The 20,294-nt window shown below is 34.0% G+C and overlaps 1 protein-coding gene across 1 annotated transcript in view; it reads right to left on the bottom strand.

Annotated features, from left to right (window-relative positions):
* Positions 1–20,294, bottom strand: part of rsh (Rap GTPase activating protein radish) — a 126,539-nt gene that overhangs the window by 105,176 nt on the left and 1,069 nt on the right. The window contains exons 2-3 of the mRNA XM_077432355.1: positions 17,494–19,170; positions 138–226 (exon numbers count right to left, since the gene is read on the bottom strand). Coding sequence (XP_077288481.1) covers positions 138–226; positions 17,494–19,170 — 1,766 coding nt within the window. The remainder of the gene's footprint in view (positions 1–137; positions 227–17,493; positions 19,171–20,294) is intronic.

The following is a 20,294-nucleotide window of genomic DNA, read 5'->3' on the forward strand; positions in this document are numbered from 1 at the left end:
ATTAAACGAAAGAATTTCCTTGAACGTTAATTATTATCGTTAAATTTTTCCTTGAAATTTTTTAATTAAAAAAGGGTAAGGTGTACATACATATACATACATATACATATTGTACATATACACACAAAAAAGATTACCTGATTTGGTCCTGTGAGATTTAAGCCGCAAGAGTTGCAGCGAAGGCATTCCTCGTGATAGTGGTTATTGTCGTACAGTGGAGATGGTTCTGTCAAAAAAAATCCGCACATAAATAAATCACTTTATAAATGCATATTGAATAGTAAAAATGTATGCGGAATTAAAACATGTCTGAGTTGCACGAACGGCGAGTGAATTTCAGAGAATTTAATAACTGCACGTAAAAAAGAGTAAAACATTCTGTTTCGGGAATTTGATCAGTTTCAAAATAAATAAAGTAAAAAGAGATCAAATGCACGCTTTGGTGGTTGTTTTAATTTAAAAGTTTATTGCACTGCTGCTTTTTTCAATCCGAGCATTCTCTATTCAATTTCGTAATAATATTTTTACATATTTACATATGTATGTACGTACATATATTCAGGATATTCACCAAATTATAGTCATGTTTAAATTGTGTGCACACATTTGAAAGGACACGTGTGCACACATTTGTATTTTTAACACAATAACACTGAGTAATAATTAAAAATTATTGGAGTGACAATAATTATAATATGACAATATCTTTTGTTGGTTTCCTATTGTTTATGAAATACATAAGAACACTTAAAAAAATGCGCAATTTTTCAAAGATTTTTGTCTTTTGCAATCTTTAACTCAAAATCTTTTGATTGCCAAAATTATTTCAGTAGTGGAATAAATAGTCAGTTTTTTTTTACAATGATTGGAATTTTTTGATGATTTAAAATACCTAAAAGTCAAAAATATATATTTTTTTGAAATTTTTTCCGTAATATAATATAATCTAATTTCTCACTCAAGCACGTTTATAAAGATTGGTTTTTTCATCTCCAGATATATTTAATTTTTATCTGAACGTACTAACTCGAGCGATAAATGATTTTAAATTGATTTAAAAATGCATGATGCATGATGATTTTAAAATGCATGATGCAAGAGTGAGATGAGGATTTTGTTGCTCGATGTAATTAATAAGTGAGATGTTAATGTATTTTTAACATAATGTTTCATTAACCCAGCGTTGCTCGGGTGGTTGATAATTAAAATCAACCTTTAAAAAGTTGCTTTCGTTTGATAGTACTATGAGATAGTATTAAATACCAAATTGAGTATGAAAATTGAACGTTGAAAAGTACGTTCGATTCGCAATGGTATACCAAATTTGGTATACTATCTTATGCTACTTGTACCGTAGCCGTTTTCTGGAAGGGTTTGGAATCCGGAATCACAGGATCCCATTCAAAATCATCTGAGAAATGCTGAGATAGTATGATAGCCTCTTATATAGATTTACAAGATTTTTCAAAGGTATTTTTGTCCAATTTTCATCCGAGTAATGCCAAGCAAGGCCCAGAAATGCCCGAAAGCGGCCGAAATATTAACGTACAAAACACTACCATGCACACGTTTATTTGTCAAAAGTTTATATCAAGCGAGCTATTTAAGCATTCGTTGAAACACGCGTTCAAATATTCCGCCATTCAAATATTCATACGTACGTAAAACGGCCATTTTGTATTTGCGCGAATTAAAACTTGGGATAAAGCCGCACACCACCCCCATGCATGCGAAATCTGTTTGCATACGTTTTTGTTTTGTTTTTTTGTTTTTCAGGACATTTTTTTTTATACTTTCCGCGACCATAATCTGCTAAAGCTTTGGGTACGGTGAAGCTCTCGCTTCCCGCATCCCTGTTTGCTTTTAATACAGGCATTTCAAAGCAAGCATAAAATTTTGGCGGTCCGCACACATATGTTTGCCCGAAGATAACATAAAAACGGGACAGTCAATAAAGGCGAAGACCTCAGAAAATAAAATTTGCGATTTGCATACATTTTTATATGCGAAACCCGTGCCCGAATGCGCCTTCACGGGACAAAACGGCAAGAAAACAAGCGAGACTTTAAACCGAAATTGCATTCGATGTGACAGCGAAAATTTACATTTATTTTCCTTTCGTGTTTGAAATTCTATTTTAAACATTTATTTTAACACAACAGATTTATTAATATATGTATTAAATATTAGCGGAAAATTCTCAGAAGTATGTACATTGGAGATCCGCCTACGAACTTTGTATCCGAACGCGTGGGATGCAAACAATAATACTCATGTAATATATTAAAACAAAATTTGACACACGGGTAATGATAAAAAACACAAAAATGATTTAATTTAATATATAAATAGTCAAATCCGCTTGACTAAACTATTGTGTACATATTTAAATCAAATTTACATATATACATATGTGACGTACAATATAAACATATGATAGAATTTGGAATAGACAAAGTAATGTTTAGATTATATAGTATTAATTCGGCAATAGAGTTCGAAAATGCTCGCGAGTGAATCTCATATAAGAATAGTTTGTTTTTTATTTCATTTCAACCTATATGTATATTTAGTTCAAATCTTCTGGACGGATAATCAAAAATTTAGCATTCAATGACTAATAAAATAGCTTGCTAAACAATATATACCTGTTGAATATCTACTTATTTTAATATACATATATTTGTGTTTAAAATTTTTTGTTGAATTAATAATGGAGTCTATATCAAAAAACTATATAAAAAAACCTCGAAAGTGTACAAATTATTCATTCATAATACTTTTTACGGCGAAGTAATAGAAACTTTGCTTAGTTGTTCAGTAAAAAAAAAAATTAAAAACTCTATTAAATATTTTATACAGAATAGAGTGGGAACAATTAAAAGATTAGTATCTTGAAAATGAAAAGTTAATATAGTGAAGTAAGTAAAAATATATAAACGAGCCAAATTAAACTTACTTAATTAGTATAAAATTATGCCATAACTTCATGTTTTGAATATGCCATTTAGATGAGTTCAGCATTTTGTCGAGTATTATTCATTTTCATCAGAATTTATTTAAATATATGATTTACAGTTGCATGCTGCCTACTTTTGTTTTATTTGAACCCTCATATAGTTATATGAACGGGAGAGGTTTATATTAAAAAAAAAAACAAAAAGATATGGCGCAATATAAAGGTAATCAATACATGAAAGGGTTGAGCTATATACATATGTAACGTTAGCTTCGAAAATCATTCTTCGACTTTATATGATCCATGAAAAGGGAACTTTATTAGAAACAGTTCATTTACGATCAATTTATGTATGTATGTACCATTAAAACCACTCGTCAACAATTGAGTAATTTCCATAGAAAAAATAATTGCCCGACAAGGTGTAAACACGAATATCGGAGAGCTTTAAAATATAGTGAACTTGAAAAACGGGTCATGAAAGCCACACGTACTTTTGTATGGTAAAGTTGAGACACGCAAACACTTTTATCTCGCATAATCATCGACGGTAAACACACGTAGCAGTTCATTTACATGAACGTAAATATTTGATAGGACGATTTGTGGTAATTGATTGTGAAAGCCAGTGGATGTTGTATCCAAACAACGCCGCAAATAAAAAATACATTACAAAATTGGACCCCAAAGTACCGAAATCACATCACTATTCTTGTCGGGAATTGTTTTTACTCCGAATAAGGAAAAAATGCTAGCTTACACCCTATAAATTTTATATTTTATTAAATCAAAATAACAGGAGTTGGATTATTCCATGTACATATTATTTAATATAATAATTTGATTGATAATATCGCTAAGTGCCTTTCATAAATGCTAATATGAATGCTCCGAAAACGTAATTACGCACCAAACATACAATTAATGGTAAAGTTTTGCTAATAACATAAGCACGGAAATTTCGCATAGCCATTAGAGAATATGTGTTTTGAATAACCCACTATTTCCTATACATAATTCACACCAATGCATTTGGAAACAATACGATTAACAAAACGAACACGCTATTCTAACTATTGTATGTAATGAATTTGACTAAGTATCTGAGTATACATCGAAGGTTCAACGACCTCTCTGTATCGTTAATTTCAACTGAGAATTTTCCGAGAAAGAAAGTTATTTTATCATTAAAAATACAAAAATTTGACTAAAATTAAAAAGGCCAATTAAACAACGCACTGTACTAAAAATATTTTTAAAAGAACATCGAACAAACACAAAGGTTTAATATTTGTACATATATAATATAAACAAAGTAACAAGTTATTTTATATATTGTAGTCATACTTAAAAAGAAATAACTGTATTTTATATAATTTAACAAGATCAAAAAACTTTCATACAATTTTTAAATACAAATGGACAGGAAAAACTGTCATTAGCCAAATTTACTAATTATTACACTTATTTTCAATTTTTCGAATATGCATAATGCTGATTAAATGTATGCACACACACATTTTTTAACATTCCTTTGAAAATTTAGTCGATTTGGCTACCGAAAACATATGAAAAATGGTACCTATATTTTCCTCCAACGTCATTTGTGCGAAATCAACTAGCAAATTCGGCAAAAACACAGACGACACTACAAATCAACACAATCAACAAGTATGAATTGAAACATTTTCGAGCGATAAATAAAACGCGTGTGGTCAACAACAACGGCGTCCAATCTTACTCATTCATTACAAGGAACTGAATATCCTTCACCGGACATTTTATATATATAATACTAGGACATTGCGGTAAACGCTCCGGAAAACGATATTCAATTGTTATCGCTTATCAACGACCGAACGAGCCCGACGATTAAAAACAACAAAAAAAATATGACATCATAACTACACATGAATCACAAATACGAACCGTATCGCGGCGCTGACATATCTCACGTTTCGGAAATTTTCCCATTTTCACACTTTGACGTGCACTAGATTGAGCCACTGTCAAACACACACACACACACACACACACACACACAAACCACCACCACCACCTTCGAACCTTCGAGGTTATCTCATTGTTTCAACACCACTTTATGTCATTAGATTTGGAATGAGTCGGGCAATGTTTTTTTTTTGTTGTTATTATTTTTGATCACTTTATGTATAGTCAATGTGTCAAAGTGTGTGGTGTTGGTTTCGTTGATTGGGAGGCGATTGATCACGGAAAATTGTGGAAAATCAGGTGGGAAAGCGTCGCCGTCGTCGGTTCGAGGTAAACAAACATGGCCCACACAGAGGGGGTGCGCGCGCCCTCAGGGCGGGGTGGGGTCGTCGGGGGCGCAGCCTCAGAGGCGGGAGGGATCCGCCCTAGCAGGGACAAGTGCCCCCGGGGCTTCCGCCCTCTCGAAGGGGGCCCAAAGCCTCATGTCAGCTGGCGGTTGGAGACGCGCCTCGTGCGCCTCGTGCGTCCGGGACGCACTCCTGCGGCGTCCGCGTACTGGGATTACCGACCAGAGCCCTACCTTACCGACCTCCCCCCCTCGTCTTCGTTCGGTCGATATGAAACCGGTGGCGCGCTCTCCGGATGGCGCCCACTTTCGAACCGTTGTTCTCCGATAAATAAAACAAGAGTGTGTACGCAAGTGAGGATCACTTATTCAGGGGCGTGCTGCGTCTCTGCAACGGGGAGATCTCGCAGGGTTGATGGCCGCCCTCCTCCCGCCTTTCCTCCTCTTTGGGATACCCTCCATCTCCCCGCCGACCTCTCCTGGTGTTTCTCAGGTGTGTTGTCAGTGTGACGTACGACGTCTCAGGTGTGATGTGAAATATGACGGTTTGTGAATAGGGATTTCGGATGGGTAGTTTGATGGGTGTGTTTGTTGTATTGAGCGTTTTCTTTTTCTTTTAGTTCCGGTGGGACGGTTGCTATGTTACATTCATACAGGTGTAGTTGAAAAGATATACTCAATATAGATAAGGTTACGGTGTTATTTTTCATCCGGATCCTAAACTCTAACAATATAATTAATTTGTTTTCGACTTTCATTGCCGTGTAAAAGTTGAAAAAAAAGTAAAAATTTCATCAAATTGTTTTATGGTCAAAGTACCATAAGATTATATGTATAATGAAGTTGAAATCTGTGGATTTGTGTAATGGCCAAACACACAGAAATTAATTGATGTACATATAATACATATACGACTATTTATTGGGGGGGGGGGGCTCATGTGGAGGGCTTTATTGGTTGACTTCATTGACCTCTAAAAGGGTTTATATACATACAATTAAGCTGAATAGCCGATAGCGAGGTTCCATATTCGGTATAACACTAAGTTTTATTTCAAAAAGAACTAAATTACAATCATACAAGGTGTAGTTGAAAAGATATACTCAATATAGATAAGGTTACGGTGTTATTTTTCATCCGGATCCTAAACTCTAACAATATAATTATTTTTGTTTTCGACTTTCATTGCCGTGTAAAAGTTGAAAAAAAAGTAAAAACTTCATCAAATTGTTTTATGGTCAAAGTACCATAAGATTCTATGTATAATGAAGTTGAAATCTGTGGATTTGTGTAATGGCCAAACACACAGAAATTAATTGATGTACATATAATACATATACGACTATTTATTGGGGGGGGGGGGCTCATGTGGAGGGCTTTATTGGTTGACTTCATTGACCTCTAAAGTGGGTTTATATATGTACATACAAATAAGCTGAATAGCCGATAGCGAGGTTCCATAGTCGGTATAACACTAAGTTTTATTTCTAAAAGAACTTAATTACAATCATACAAGGTGTAGTTGAAAAGATATACTCAATATAGATGAGGTTACGGTGTTATTTTTCATCCGGATCCTAAACTCTAACAATATAATTCATTTGTTTTCGACTTTCATTGCCGTGTAAAAGTTGAAAAAAAAGTAAAAACTTCATCAAATTGTTTTATGGTCAAAGTACCATAAGCTTATATGTATGTATAATGAAGTTGAAATCTGTGGATTTGTGTAATGGCCAAACACACAGAAATTAATTGATGTACATATAATACATATAAGACTATTCATTGGGGGGGGGGGGGGGGTGGCCTCATGTAGAGGGCTTTATTGGTTGACTTCTAAAGTGGGTTTATATACATACAAATAAGCTGAATAGCTGATAGCGAGGTTCCATAGTCGGTATAACACTAAGTTTTATTTCAAAAAGAACTAAATTACAATCATACAAGGTGTAGTTGAAAAGATATACTCAATATAGATAAGGTTACGGTGTTATTTTTCATCCGGATCCTAAACTCTAACAATATAATTAATTTGTTTTCGACTTTCACTGCCGTGTAAAAGTTGAAAAAAAAGTAAAAACTTCATCAAATTGTTTTATGGTCAAAGTACCATAAGCTTTTATGTATGTATAATGAAGTTGAAATCTGTGGATTTGTGTAATGGCCAAACACACAGAAATTAATTGATGTACATATAATACATATAAGACTATTCATTGGGGGGGGGGGGGGGTGGCCTCATGTAGAGGGCTTTATTGGTTGACTTCTAAAGTGGGTTTATATACATACAAATAAGCTGAATAGCCGATAGCGAGGTTCCATAGTCGGTATAACACTAAGTTTTATTTCTAAAAGAACTAAATTACAATCATACAAGGTGTAGTTGAAAAGATATACTCAATATAGATAAGGTTACGGTGTTATTTTTCACCCGGATCCTAAACTCTTACAATATAATTAATTTGTTTTCGACTTTCATTGCCGTGTAAAAGTTGAAAAAAAAGTAAAAACTTCATCAAATTGTTTTATGGTCAAAGTACCATAAGCTTATATGTATGTATAATGAAGTTGAAATCTGTGGATTTGTGTAATGGCCAAACACACAGAAATTAATTGATGTACATATAATACATATAAGACTATTCATTGGGGGGGGGGGGGGGGTGGCCTCATGTAGAGGGCTTTATTGGTTGACTTCTAAAGTGGGTTTATATACATACAAATAAGCTGAATAGCCGATAGCGAGGTTCCATAGTCGGTATAACACTAAGTTTTATTTCAAAAAGAACTAAATTACAATCATACAAGGTGTAGTTGAAAAGATATACTCAATATAGATAAGGTTACGGTGTTATTTTTCATCCGGATCCTAAACTCTAACAATATAATTAATTTGTTTTCGACTTTCACTGCCGTGTAAAAGTTGAAAAAAAAGTAAAAACTTCATCAAATTGTTTTATGGTCAAAGTACCATAAGATTATATGTATAATGAAGTTGAAATCTGTGGATTTGTGTAATGGCCAAACACACAGAAATTAATTGATGTACATATAATACATATAAGACTATTCATTAGGGGGGGGGGTGGCCTCATGTAGAGGGCTTTATTGGTTGACTTCATTGACCTCTAAAGTGGGTTTATATACATACAAATAAGCTGAATAGCCGATAGCGAGGTTCCATAGTCGGTATAACACTAAGTTTCATTTCTAAAAGAACTAAATTACAATCATACAAGGTGTAGTTGAAAAGATTTTCTCAATATACATAGATAAGGCTACGGTGTTATTTTTTATCCGGATCCTAAACCCTAACAATTCTTAGCATTAATTTGATTTTGACATTCATTGCCTTATAAAAGTTGAAAAAAAAGTAAAAACTTCTTCAAATTATTATTAAGTCAAAGTAAAATAAAATACTAAAGATGAAAACTGTGGATTTAAATATAGGCTAAGCACACAAAAATAAATTGATGTACATACGTACATATTAGATAGTTAGCTGAATAGCCGATAAAAAGTTGGTTAGTCGGATAAAAGTTGGAAAAATCCGCTTCCAGGAGCTTTGACCCTTAAAGCCATTATAAATTTAATGGTTTTAAGCAGATTAAAAACTGTAGATTTATACATATTGTAGATGGTATGCTACTAAGCTTCATTTATAAACTAACTAAATTATAATCATTAATGGATAGTGGAAGTAATTAAATCTAAATTAAAAGTAAGATTTAAAGAGATTTAAGATCTAGATTTAAAGTAATTAAATCTAAAAACATCATCAATTGTTATATGAAGATAAAACTTTGGTAAAAATAAGTTTAGTAACGCTACTATGTATATTCTTCCGTATTATTCATTTCTAAGTTTATTTTTGAATGACTTTGAAAGCACACGTATAACTTTAAAAGCTTAATATTGTAGTATAAAGTATGTAGTATATAATTATGAAAGAGTTCAGTACAAATACATATTTATAATAAAGTTTTGTTTGACAACTTCATGAAAGTTACATATGTATGTACATATTTATGTACCAGTGGCGTGCCGTGAATTATATAACAAGGGAATAGGTATGGACAAAAATATATTTTTAATTTTTAAATTGTAATAATATTTATTGAAGTGATTATTAAAGAGCAATGGTCAGGTTTCCGCCATAAAATAACAAAATACCTCTCCATTGTCCGAGAAAGTAGGTAAACAAAACAAAATGGTTGACAATATAAATTGACAATAGTGAACCATTTTTTTAGCCGCCAGTATTGCGAATTGAACAGAATTGAGGCCGTGCAAGTGGACGAAGCGGCGGACCATACCATAACATTCCACTATCACAACAACTACCTTAGCTTGGACCGATACCAGTTTCAAAACTTCGCTGACCCGAGTGGAAATATCAATATAGACAATGATTTGAATTCATTTTAATTGAATTGGCGATATTTTTAAATTTTAGGTGAAAGACTTTAGGGTACTATTCTAGCCCTCTAGTCCAATGATAGCACACCACTGGTGTGTTCATACATAAATTAGTACTCTCTTCTAAACTTTCCAGATTTTTCGTTCATTATTTAATAAATAAAGTGTTAATTTTCCACGAAAGATTCATTCTCATATTGGTATCAAAAAATAATTATGGTTTTTATTATATTTGGAAATATTCACAACGATAACTTAATTTAAACAACTAATTGACCAATTAAAACAAATAACTGCATAAAGTTGGGGAGCCACTGCATGCTATGTAATTTAAAGTTTTCCTCATAAAGTCGAGCGTATAAACGAATAGTTTTCAGTAAGTTTTAACCACTATATTTCAAATACGTGGAAACACAATTATCCCGGTAGTTGATATCAATGCAGCCACGCTCATAATTACATTTCACGTATCAAATATAATGTAAATTAATATATAAACGTGCACACATACATTTATACTATTAAACTTGCTAAAAATTCCGTTGAATAATATATACATAAATATAATATATAGGTACGCTTGTTACAACTGAGAAATAGACAGACAAGACAACTCTTACATTTTTTCCCATCGACTAAAAGAGAATATTTTTTTTTATTACAACAATATTCGAATTTCATTCAAATGCGGACTATTTGAAGGACGTTTTCGATTAAGAAACAAAATAAATACGTATTTTTGACGTCGATTATTTGATTGATGTTCAGAATAAATTATGGCAATTTTCTATCGATATATAATATTTTCAAATTCAAATATCCGGAATTAATACTGACATCCTCGTTGATATTTATTTCTTGTCATTTTTAATGCCAATTTTTTGTTTTGAAATATTACCTATATTATACATATGTATTTTTGATATACTGACCACCATCCGACTAAGAATATAATAAACGGTGTAAGGGATCGAATCAAATCTACCTGGAAGAATTTATACGTTCATTTCGTACGTTATTGTAGTATAAACTGTTTGATCAATATATTACTTTGTCAGTTAATCCGTATTACGCTTAACCCATTGTACATTAATATTTATTAACCGTGTTACACTGAATTATACAAATACTTGAAGATTTATATCTAAACCCTTGTCAAGGCTGTTTTTGTTGATTTAGTCCACATTTCCCGAAACCAACTCACCTAATTATTATGCTTCTGCTACTCAGTACAAGTTAAGCAACAAGTACGTTAAAATATCAATATATGTACATACAATTTCCAAAATTTAAATACAATTAAAAATATAAAACCAAATCTGACGCATATAGTAATAATTAAACGGACTTATCGATTACATATTTTATTTTATTTTATTTTATTTTATTTTAAAAAATCAATACCACAGAGACTTGACAGGTTGCCCCAAAGCGTCAATGTGATTTTAATACAAATAATAAAAATCATAAAAATTACAAAAAAAACACCATAAAAAAAATAATAAAAATCACAAATAAAAAAAAACATAAGAAAATAATAAAAATCATAAATAAAAAAAAAACATCATAAAAAAATAATAAAAATCAAGTAAAAAATATGTACACAAAATAAGAACAAAGAAATAAGATTGAAAAATTTATATCGTGCTATTTAGGATGTGTTCCACCAACTCAACATAACTGGCATCGAATAGGTCCAAGTAATGTGCCAGTAAGTTGAGGAGTCGAACAGCTCTCGAGAGGGGGGAGTTCATGAGCACGTTTGATTTAGCCCTAATTGGTAAAAATATATCATGTTTTCTTAAAACTCTATGATTTTCCGGGGCCCAGAATTTTAGTTTCTCCAGGATAGTGGGATTGTGAATCTCTCCTCTAAGTAATTTTACGAAATGTTTCCCAAGAAATAAATCTCTTCTCTTTGCCAGGGAGTTGAAACCCAAAGATCCCAAGACAAAGGCACTAGGGAACAGATATGGATAAAATCCAAATGTCTTCAGATATAAAAATCTAAGGAATTTCCTTTGGACTCGTTCCAACATTAGAGAGTAACGAAGTTGATAGGGAGACCATATAATGGAGCCAAACTCGAGCACCCTGCGAACTAATGTACAATATAAGAGACGAATGGCAGTGAGCCCTAGTTCGGACGAATTACGGATTACGAATCCAAGGATTTTTGTTGCCCTATCACAGATATTCTCAATGTGAATGTTGAAACTCCAACTATTTTCGAAGACTATTCCCAGATCAGATATAAATAATTCTCTCTGAAGAAGAGAATCATGAAATTTATACGGATAATTAATAGGAGAACGAGAACGAGAGTAAGAAATGACCCGACACTTTAGGATATTGAAGGGAAGTTTATTAACATTAGCCCATTCATAAATAGAATTCAAATCCTCTTGCAAATAAAGAGCGTCAGGTAAATCAATTATTCTCTTATAGATTTTTAAGTCATCCGCATATAATAAAAATTTAGAATGGTGAATAGAAGATTGAATATCGTTGATAAATATTAGGAATAATAAAGGGCCAAGATTTGATCCTTGGGGAATCCCAGAAGTGGCAACATACTCATAAGAAAAGCAACTCCCAAACTTAACGAATTGACGTCGATCCTGTAAATAAGAAATAAAAAGACCAACAAGATTATAAGTAAATCCAATAAAACTTAATTTACTAACCAAAATTTTATGATCAACTTTATCAAACGCCTTCTCAAAATCAGTATATATTACATCCATTTGATTATTACAATCCAAAGTGCTGGTTATGTCATTAGAGAAACATAACAAGTTGGTAATAGCTGATCTGGCCGGACGAAAGCCATGCTGCTGATCAATGAGCATACTTTGAAAGTGATTAAAAATGTATCTGTGTAATATTACCTCAAACATTTTGGCTGGCGCTGACAAGATAGTTATTGGTCTGTAGTTCCTTACACAAGATTTATCGTCCTTCTTATGAATAGGAGTTACTTTAGAGCATTTCCATAAATTGGGGAATGAAGAGTTCCTTAGAATTAAATTAAAAATGAATTTTAAAGGTTCTAAGAGACTAACCTCACATCCTTTTAGGATGTAATTAGGGATGGAGTCAGGACCGGAAGAATAAATATTTTTTAACTTTAGAAAGCCATATTTCAGATCGGAAGAGTCAAGATGATTAATCGCTAAAGTGGGGAAAGTAAATACCGAGTTATTGGTAGGTTCCATGGAATCAGTAGGATTATTGAAAACTGATTTAAAAAAGTCGGCAAATCCATTAGCAATGTTTTGATCACCCTCTAACAATCCAGAATCATTGTACATAATGGTCGACTTTACACGATTTACACGTTTAGAATTGATGAAGTTCCAGAATTTCTTAGGGTTTTTAACTATGGAACTTTCACAATCAGCTACATAAACATTATATGCATTATTAATTAATTTCTTAATTTCCGTACGTAAAATACGGAAATTATTTAAGATAAGAGGATTGCTCGATTTCTTCCAGAGTTTATGTGTTTGATATTTACTTTTTAAGAGATTAATAATTTCTTTAGTAAACCAAGGCGGATAAATCCTTTTACTCGTCACTAATCCTTTCAACCGAAAACAATCATTAAAAATAGAATATATAATGTCATAGAAATTAGAGAGGGCCAAATTAACATCTTTGCACTCATAAACTCGCTCCCATTGACAATTACAAAGAATATCATTTAAATATTTGAAATCAACATTTGTAAATAACCATCCATTTAGGACAGAGGTATTAAGACAGTTATTTATTAAACGAAGTGAGGAATAAGTTATAGTTAATTTTAAATGAATATCAAGAGCAGGATGATAGCTGTCTTCAGGAACCAAGGAATCAACTGAATTTGAAATAATAATATTCTGACAATCTAAATTTGTTAATAGAAAATCCAACATGGAATTATTAAAATAGTTTCGAATAGTATTAATTTGTTTTAAGTTGAATAAAGATATAAAAAAATTAAGGTCATCAGGAAAACAGTTAGAAGAATTCAGATTAAAATCTCCAGATATAAAAATGCGACCATTACTTAAATGTGAATAATTAGATATAATTAAATCAAAAAATCGCTTATAAATATTTGGTGGAGATCTTGGTGGAAAATAAATAGTACATATGTATATAAAAAAAGGAATGTTAACAAATCTTAGTTTTAGCCATACACATTCATGAATGTCCTCAAGATGACTAAGTCTTTCAACCGAAATAATATTTGTATTTTTAACTGCTAGAAGAACACCACCACCTCTGGCAGATCTATCATGGCGATATATATTGAAACTGCTGTCAAGTACTTCGGCATCATGTACAGATGAGTTTAGCCATGTTTCAGTAATAGCAAGGACGTCAATAGATCTAGAAGCGGCGTTGTTGTAGAATTCCTTGAGTTTTGTATTTAAACCCCGCACATTTTGATAATAAAGTTTAATGTTACGGGTCACGGGTTTGGGCAATCGGTTTCGAAGAGATTTTTTTGAGAAATAACCATTCTCTTATGCCAGTACCCATAGGCCAAAATTCAGGATTGATAATTATATTAAAAGTTTCAGTATCTACACTAATTTTAAATGACGAGCACATGTCAGTTTTAGCAACCTGAGAAACGTTGATTCTTTTATTTTTAATTTTATTTAATATGAACTGTTTCACAGTATCACAAGTGCAGTTATTTGCCAAATTAAAAACGTGTACATTCTTCAATTTCGGAATAGTGGCCACCTGTAAAGTTTTATCAGGTGCTCCAGATCCACGAGTGTATGGCAGTCTCCCGGAAGAAGTCCCAGCGACCTGACTGAACGAATTTGAAGGATCTACAGTAGAAGCAGAAGCAGGAGCACAAGAGACAGGAACATAATCAGATGTTGAAGCAGAAGCTGATGTAAGTGTAGCTGAAGATGAAGATGGCAGAGGTGAAGCAGTAGAAGATAGCGCTGCGACCTGACTGTAAGATTTCGCAGGTTTTATAGGAGAAGGAGGAGAAGCAGAAACAGAAACAGTAGAAGCAGAAACAGTAGCACACCCAGGAGTAGATGCTGAAGCTAAAGCAGACGCGAGTGAAGTTGAAGCTGAATAAGGCGGAGGTGAAACGGTAGAGGATGCCGCTATAACGTCATACGGGCATCTGACAGGTGTTTGTTTATGTACTGTAGTATTGTTACATTCAGTTGACAGTGTGGAGAGTTCTCGTAATGTTACCTCGCCCGATTGCAGAGTTGTAGGTTCAACAAAAACAGCTGGAGCCAGAGCTGCTGGAAAGGGACGACACATCATCCTCTTTATTTCACCGACATCAGTGTGGATAGTCTGGAGGGACTCCACAGCGATTTTTAGCGAGGCCAGGTTATTAAAAGCGACGCGTGCGATGGATACTATATTTTTAATTTCGTCGCTGATGTATCGCACCCTGTCCTTGGTAAGGACATTGGCACCAGATCCTTTTTTTGAAAGGTCCGCGAGTATTCTCTGGCTTATAGTAACAATATCCTCCATGGTAGAATGAGAACGATTTAACACGTCCAGACACAACGATAGCACAGATATGAAATCTTACGTATTAAAATTTGAGTTTCTACATCATACGACCGTCTACTATTAGATTTTGTAATTAAAATTAACATACAAGTAAAGTTGTAGTTGCACTCATAGGTATGTGAAAAGTTTACACCATCTAAATATATATATTATATTGAATATTAATTTTAGAAATGTTTATAAGTACGTATGTACCTATACATTAGTAAAATACTATCTCTATGATTACTAGCATTAATTCGAATGATATTTTTATGTAACTATCTATGTTTTTTTATGATTTTGTGGTAAGAAACGTTTAGAGGAGAACTATTACTTTTAATATAGCGTTTTAATTTTAGCTTCGTTTAATATTGTGTGTAAATAGATTATATGGGGCAAATTAGCAAATGAGCGCGAGCGAGTCTCTCGAGCAGTAATTAAGAAAAATCTATGCAGGCTAGGGTAGCGACCGGGTTTTCCTTTTAACCCGACAAGGTCATTTGTCAGGGGGAGGGTGGGATATTTTCCTGGGTGTGGCGGGGGTGGTGGGTGTGGAAGATTTTCCGAGCCGGCGATGGTGCAGCCACCTGTTGTGTCTGGGATTAATTAAAAATCAGGGGGTTGTGGCGACAGGGTGGCGCATACTGATGAAGCTTTTCCTTTTGCAGGATTTCCTCCGGACATGACGTACACACCCAGTTACCTGCTCGACGTCAAAGACGGCCAGCATCATCACGCTTTTCCATTATTTATCACTTCTATGTACATAGACCTAAATCACGGTTGATTACGGTGTATTTATGGCTTACACAAGAGATGGACGTCTGGTCGTTGATTTTTATGTATTTAAACTTAAAACCATTACGGATATAATTATTTTTATGTATGTTTGTATACCTACATATGTATACATTTGCGCATACACACAAACGCCTGTGCAACGCTGGGCAAGTATGTCTGTTCAATAGTAAGAGGATTAGATTTATTACTAGAGAATTGGGTTTAAGAAGCAGTCAGAGCCTTTTTAATGTTTCTCCCCATAAATTTAGCCCGTCTGAGTAATGCCAAGAAATGCCCGGGGATAATTTTTTTTAATTGCAAAAATTAAATCAGCATCATTAGATAATAGACAAAAATCATTACCGATATTTGAAATTAAGATTTCGAAAATACAACTCTTCAATTGCTGGTATTTATATTAAAATAGGGAATGAAGATTTGGAAGCTTTGTATTAAATTCTTCTTAATATTTTTCGTCAGAGAAAAGTATATATTTGAGGCAAAAAGAGCTTGTCTAACTTCTCAACTTATTGTTTCTCGACTCATGTTTATAACATCTAAATTAAGATCTGGTTTAGTCAGACAAGTAAGACTAAGATAACAGAAGATAATTAATATTAATTAAAGATTATATATTTGTTCATATTTACTGGTAAAATATTTAGTAAATCGAACTTAAACTTTCAAATTTGTTCCACGAACTTCATTATTTAACTTAATTTATTCATAAAATATAATAAATTAAATTCAAAACAAATATTTATACATAATTAAATAAAATTGATCAACAATCGAAGTATTAACAATCACGACATCTATGCAAATTTTATTAGCTACATAATTATTGCGTAGTATTTTATTATCAAAGGTATATAAACTTTGCATAGCAACATAATGCTTAAAAAGCAAACGGACTGTATTAATGCTGTCGAAAAATTGAAATTGTTTTTACGAAAAATATTTATTTAAAAATCGATAATTCACTTCCACCAAAGTTTGCGCATAAAATGCTAACATGATTAAAAAAGGATCATCTAATATTGATAAATCGTTAACGGATCAAATTTAAATGCGAACTCGGGAGCTTAATTTGGGCGCAAATTGTTACAACTTTGCGGTAAATTTATACAGGCGTATACATTTTTTGCGTTTATAATTAGAACGTTTCATTAGTGAAACTCCAAAGTTGTACATATTAAAACTTTTGAGTGCTTGGATTATAATTTAATACACGTTTTCCTCAACAAAGGATCCTAAGGCCCCCATTATCCGGAACACACTTAACTTTTCAACAGGTATACTTTCAGATACATACGTTTATCTATCTACACCTGATATTTACATTTTTTTATCATGCTGAATAATATAACGTAAAAAGCTCACAGAAGATATAAAGTTACAGTTGGAATTTCAAGGCATTTGATACGTTAATGGTTTTTTTTTTAATATTGAAATTCAGTTTATTTTGAATTTGATACGAGACAATGAAAAGACTTACCGGTTTGAGTGCTGGAATCGAAGAACGTGCTTGTCGTCTCCACCGTCATGGTCCCGATGGTTCCATCTGTAATTTGAGCACAGGAATCTCTTCTTCCACGATATCGCGAACAATCATCACTTTGTGAACTTTGCCTACGAAAATTCCTACAGCGAATCATTTCTTCCGTTGTGCTCTGTCTTCGGAATCCTCGTGCTATCAAGATTTCTTCGGTCGTAGATTGCCTTCTGATCGAAGGTCTGTGCTCTTGTGGGGGAGGTGGAGGTGGAGCTCGATTGCACGGGCTTGGATCTCGGCTTGAATTACAACTGCTGGAATCTGGAGACCTGGGTTGGCCTGGGATTGGGGTCCTATTCCCACCTGCTATGGATGTAGATTGTCTTCGTAAACGTCCTCTGCGGTTGCGTGCAACCGGACTCAGATCTCTCTCTGTGCTTCTTTCTGGACTTAGATGTGTTCTGGATTCTCTGCGACTTCTCGACGCTGAATCCGGACTTAGGCTATCCCTTCTGGCCTTTCTGCCCGATTCATCCACGTCTGGACTCAGCGTCGGTTGACTTCCTCGTCTCCCCCAGTTTCCAGGTGGTAGACAGCTCTCGTCGTAGGCTGTGGCTTGCCGTTGAAGTCGGCTCATCTTACTTGAACGATCTGGACTTGCATGAGATCTGGAATCTCTGCGATTTAACCTATGGCCACATTGAGTCGTAGAATCTCTCCTGGTTGAAAGTAAAGGGTGGGGCTTCGTAGGGGTCGTAGCTTGCGTTAAAGGAGCCGTGGGGGAAGCGGGTGGAGGAGTTACACTAGAAGTTATAATAGTAGGTGGTGGAAGAGCTTGGCAGCTGCTATCAATAGTTGTGACTTTCCCTGGCGATGGATGAACAGTTACAATTGTGATATTAGGCGTCGTTGAAGGATGTGCAAGACTTGGCTGTAAGGTGACAGCAGGTCCTGAGCTGGGCTGCAAAGATATCGAAGGACCTGCTGATTGGATTGTGAATGACGGACCAGCCGCCGGTTGTATTGAAAACGATGGACCTGCTGCAGTGCTGTTGGTGGAAGTGATAGAATCAGTTGTAGACCGGTCCCTGAAATGCTGCATATCTCCAACAGTTCTAGAATCTCTCCTCTTCTTCTGCGCTGCGACTACTTTAGGCGGGGGTGGAGTAGTTACTGTAGAATCTCTACGGCCGCTTTTGAAACTATCTCCACTTCCTCTCCTTCCGTGTGAATCCCTCCGACCACTTTTAGACGAATCTCCCGAACCTCGTCTGTTCTTCTCCCGCTCCTTCTCCCGATCTCTCTCCCTGTCTTTCGGGTCGCGAGCTATGATGATGGTGGTACTTTCTCGCCTAGACCAAAGTTTCGCCAGGTCTGATCTGAACTCGGATATGTTGGTGACTTGAGAATCGCGTCTCGACTTGGACACCATGGATTTGATGCCCGAGTCGGCACTGGATTCCCTTCGTTTGCGCAGCATGGAGATGTTAGTTGGTGTGGTGGGCATTTGAGACGAGTCTATGGTCTGTTGCCTTCCCCAGGGAAGGGAGCGAGCCAAATCTGCCAAAGTTTCTCTCCTGCATAGGGGAGCTTTGTTAGCTTTTGCTTTTGGTCCACCACTCCACTCTCTCAAGATGTCAGTCAACTGCGCCAGCGATGATCTTCGTCTTCTTTGGCCGGCTGTAATTAAAATAGCCTTTTAGTACATAAATAACTTCTTCGTAAACTTGAGAAATTATGGTGCATTTCAAAATGACGAGGGAATATTTTAAATTGTGTAGTACAGCGAATACACAATTTTGTTTTGCTAAAAAATATGTCTTACAATTCTTTCTGAAGTAAACCGGTGCACAGGTATTACACCTGGGATTTCTCCTAACAAATTATACGATACAATTTCTTTCTCCTTCTTGAAAGTTTTATTGTAAATATAAAAATAAAGTACAAATCATATTTTTCTCAATTCATTCACCAATTGTTAATATAACAGTATCCATACGAATATTCTGCAAACATATATGTACATACACTGAATGTATTTTATTATATCTAAAGTAAATTCTAAAGGTTCGTTAAAAGTTCAATTAAAAACTGCTATTGTGATATTTTTTAGAATGGAATATGAAATAAATGAAAAATGCCTCTTTTGAATTGAAAGAGTAGAAACTTTTGTAAAACTCAAACTAAAACGTTTGAAAAAATATTTACGTTCAAATAAAAAAAAATATTTTAATTGCTAACTTTATTGGAAGGATTCAGTTAGCATACTGCATCGATTGTCTATATCGAATTTAAATCTCAATTATTTATATCTTTAGATTTTTCTTAAAGTATACTATTTGATGGTATATAATATTGCAGCGTATATATTTTTATTATATGTATACATACATTATTATTATATGTTCATATATACTAAGAAGGCCTAACAGGTAAACCATCATGCGCCTTACTGGCCAATTCAAACAATGCTGCATTTTTTATTAAGTGGCCGAATCAAGAGAGACTTAAAAAATTCTAAATTAAAGAGGCATCTATGAATTTTAAACTTGTACATAAATCATACTCAAATAGTGGTGACATAGTGAGTATATAGATGGGTTTTTAACCAATTTGAAGGAGGAACCGTTTCACCAATGAAATCATAAAAATTGGCAAACTCTGACATTTCATTGAAATGGTTCTAACAAATTGGCAACCCATTTTCTAGCAAAATTCACAAAAGTTTACAGCTCGGATTTCACTGAATTTTATAAAATGCTGCAAATTTACAAATCTAACCATAAATGTCTCTGGGGATGTTA

This window comes from Arctopsyche grandis, chromosome 6 (genome assembly GCF_051622035.1).
Source record: "Arctopsyche grandis isolate Sample6627 chromosome 6, ASM5162203v2, whole genome shotgun sequence".
Taxonomy (NCBI): domain Eukaryota; kingdom Metazoa; phylum Arthropoda; class Insecta; order Trichoptera; family Hydropsychidae; genus Arctopsyche; species Arctopsyche grandis.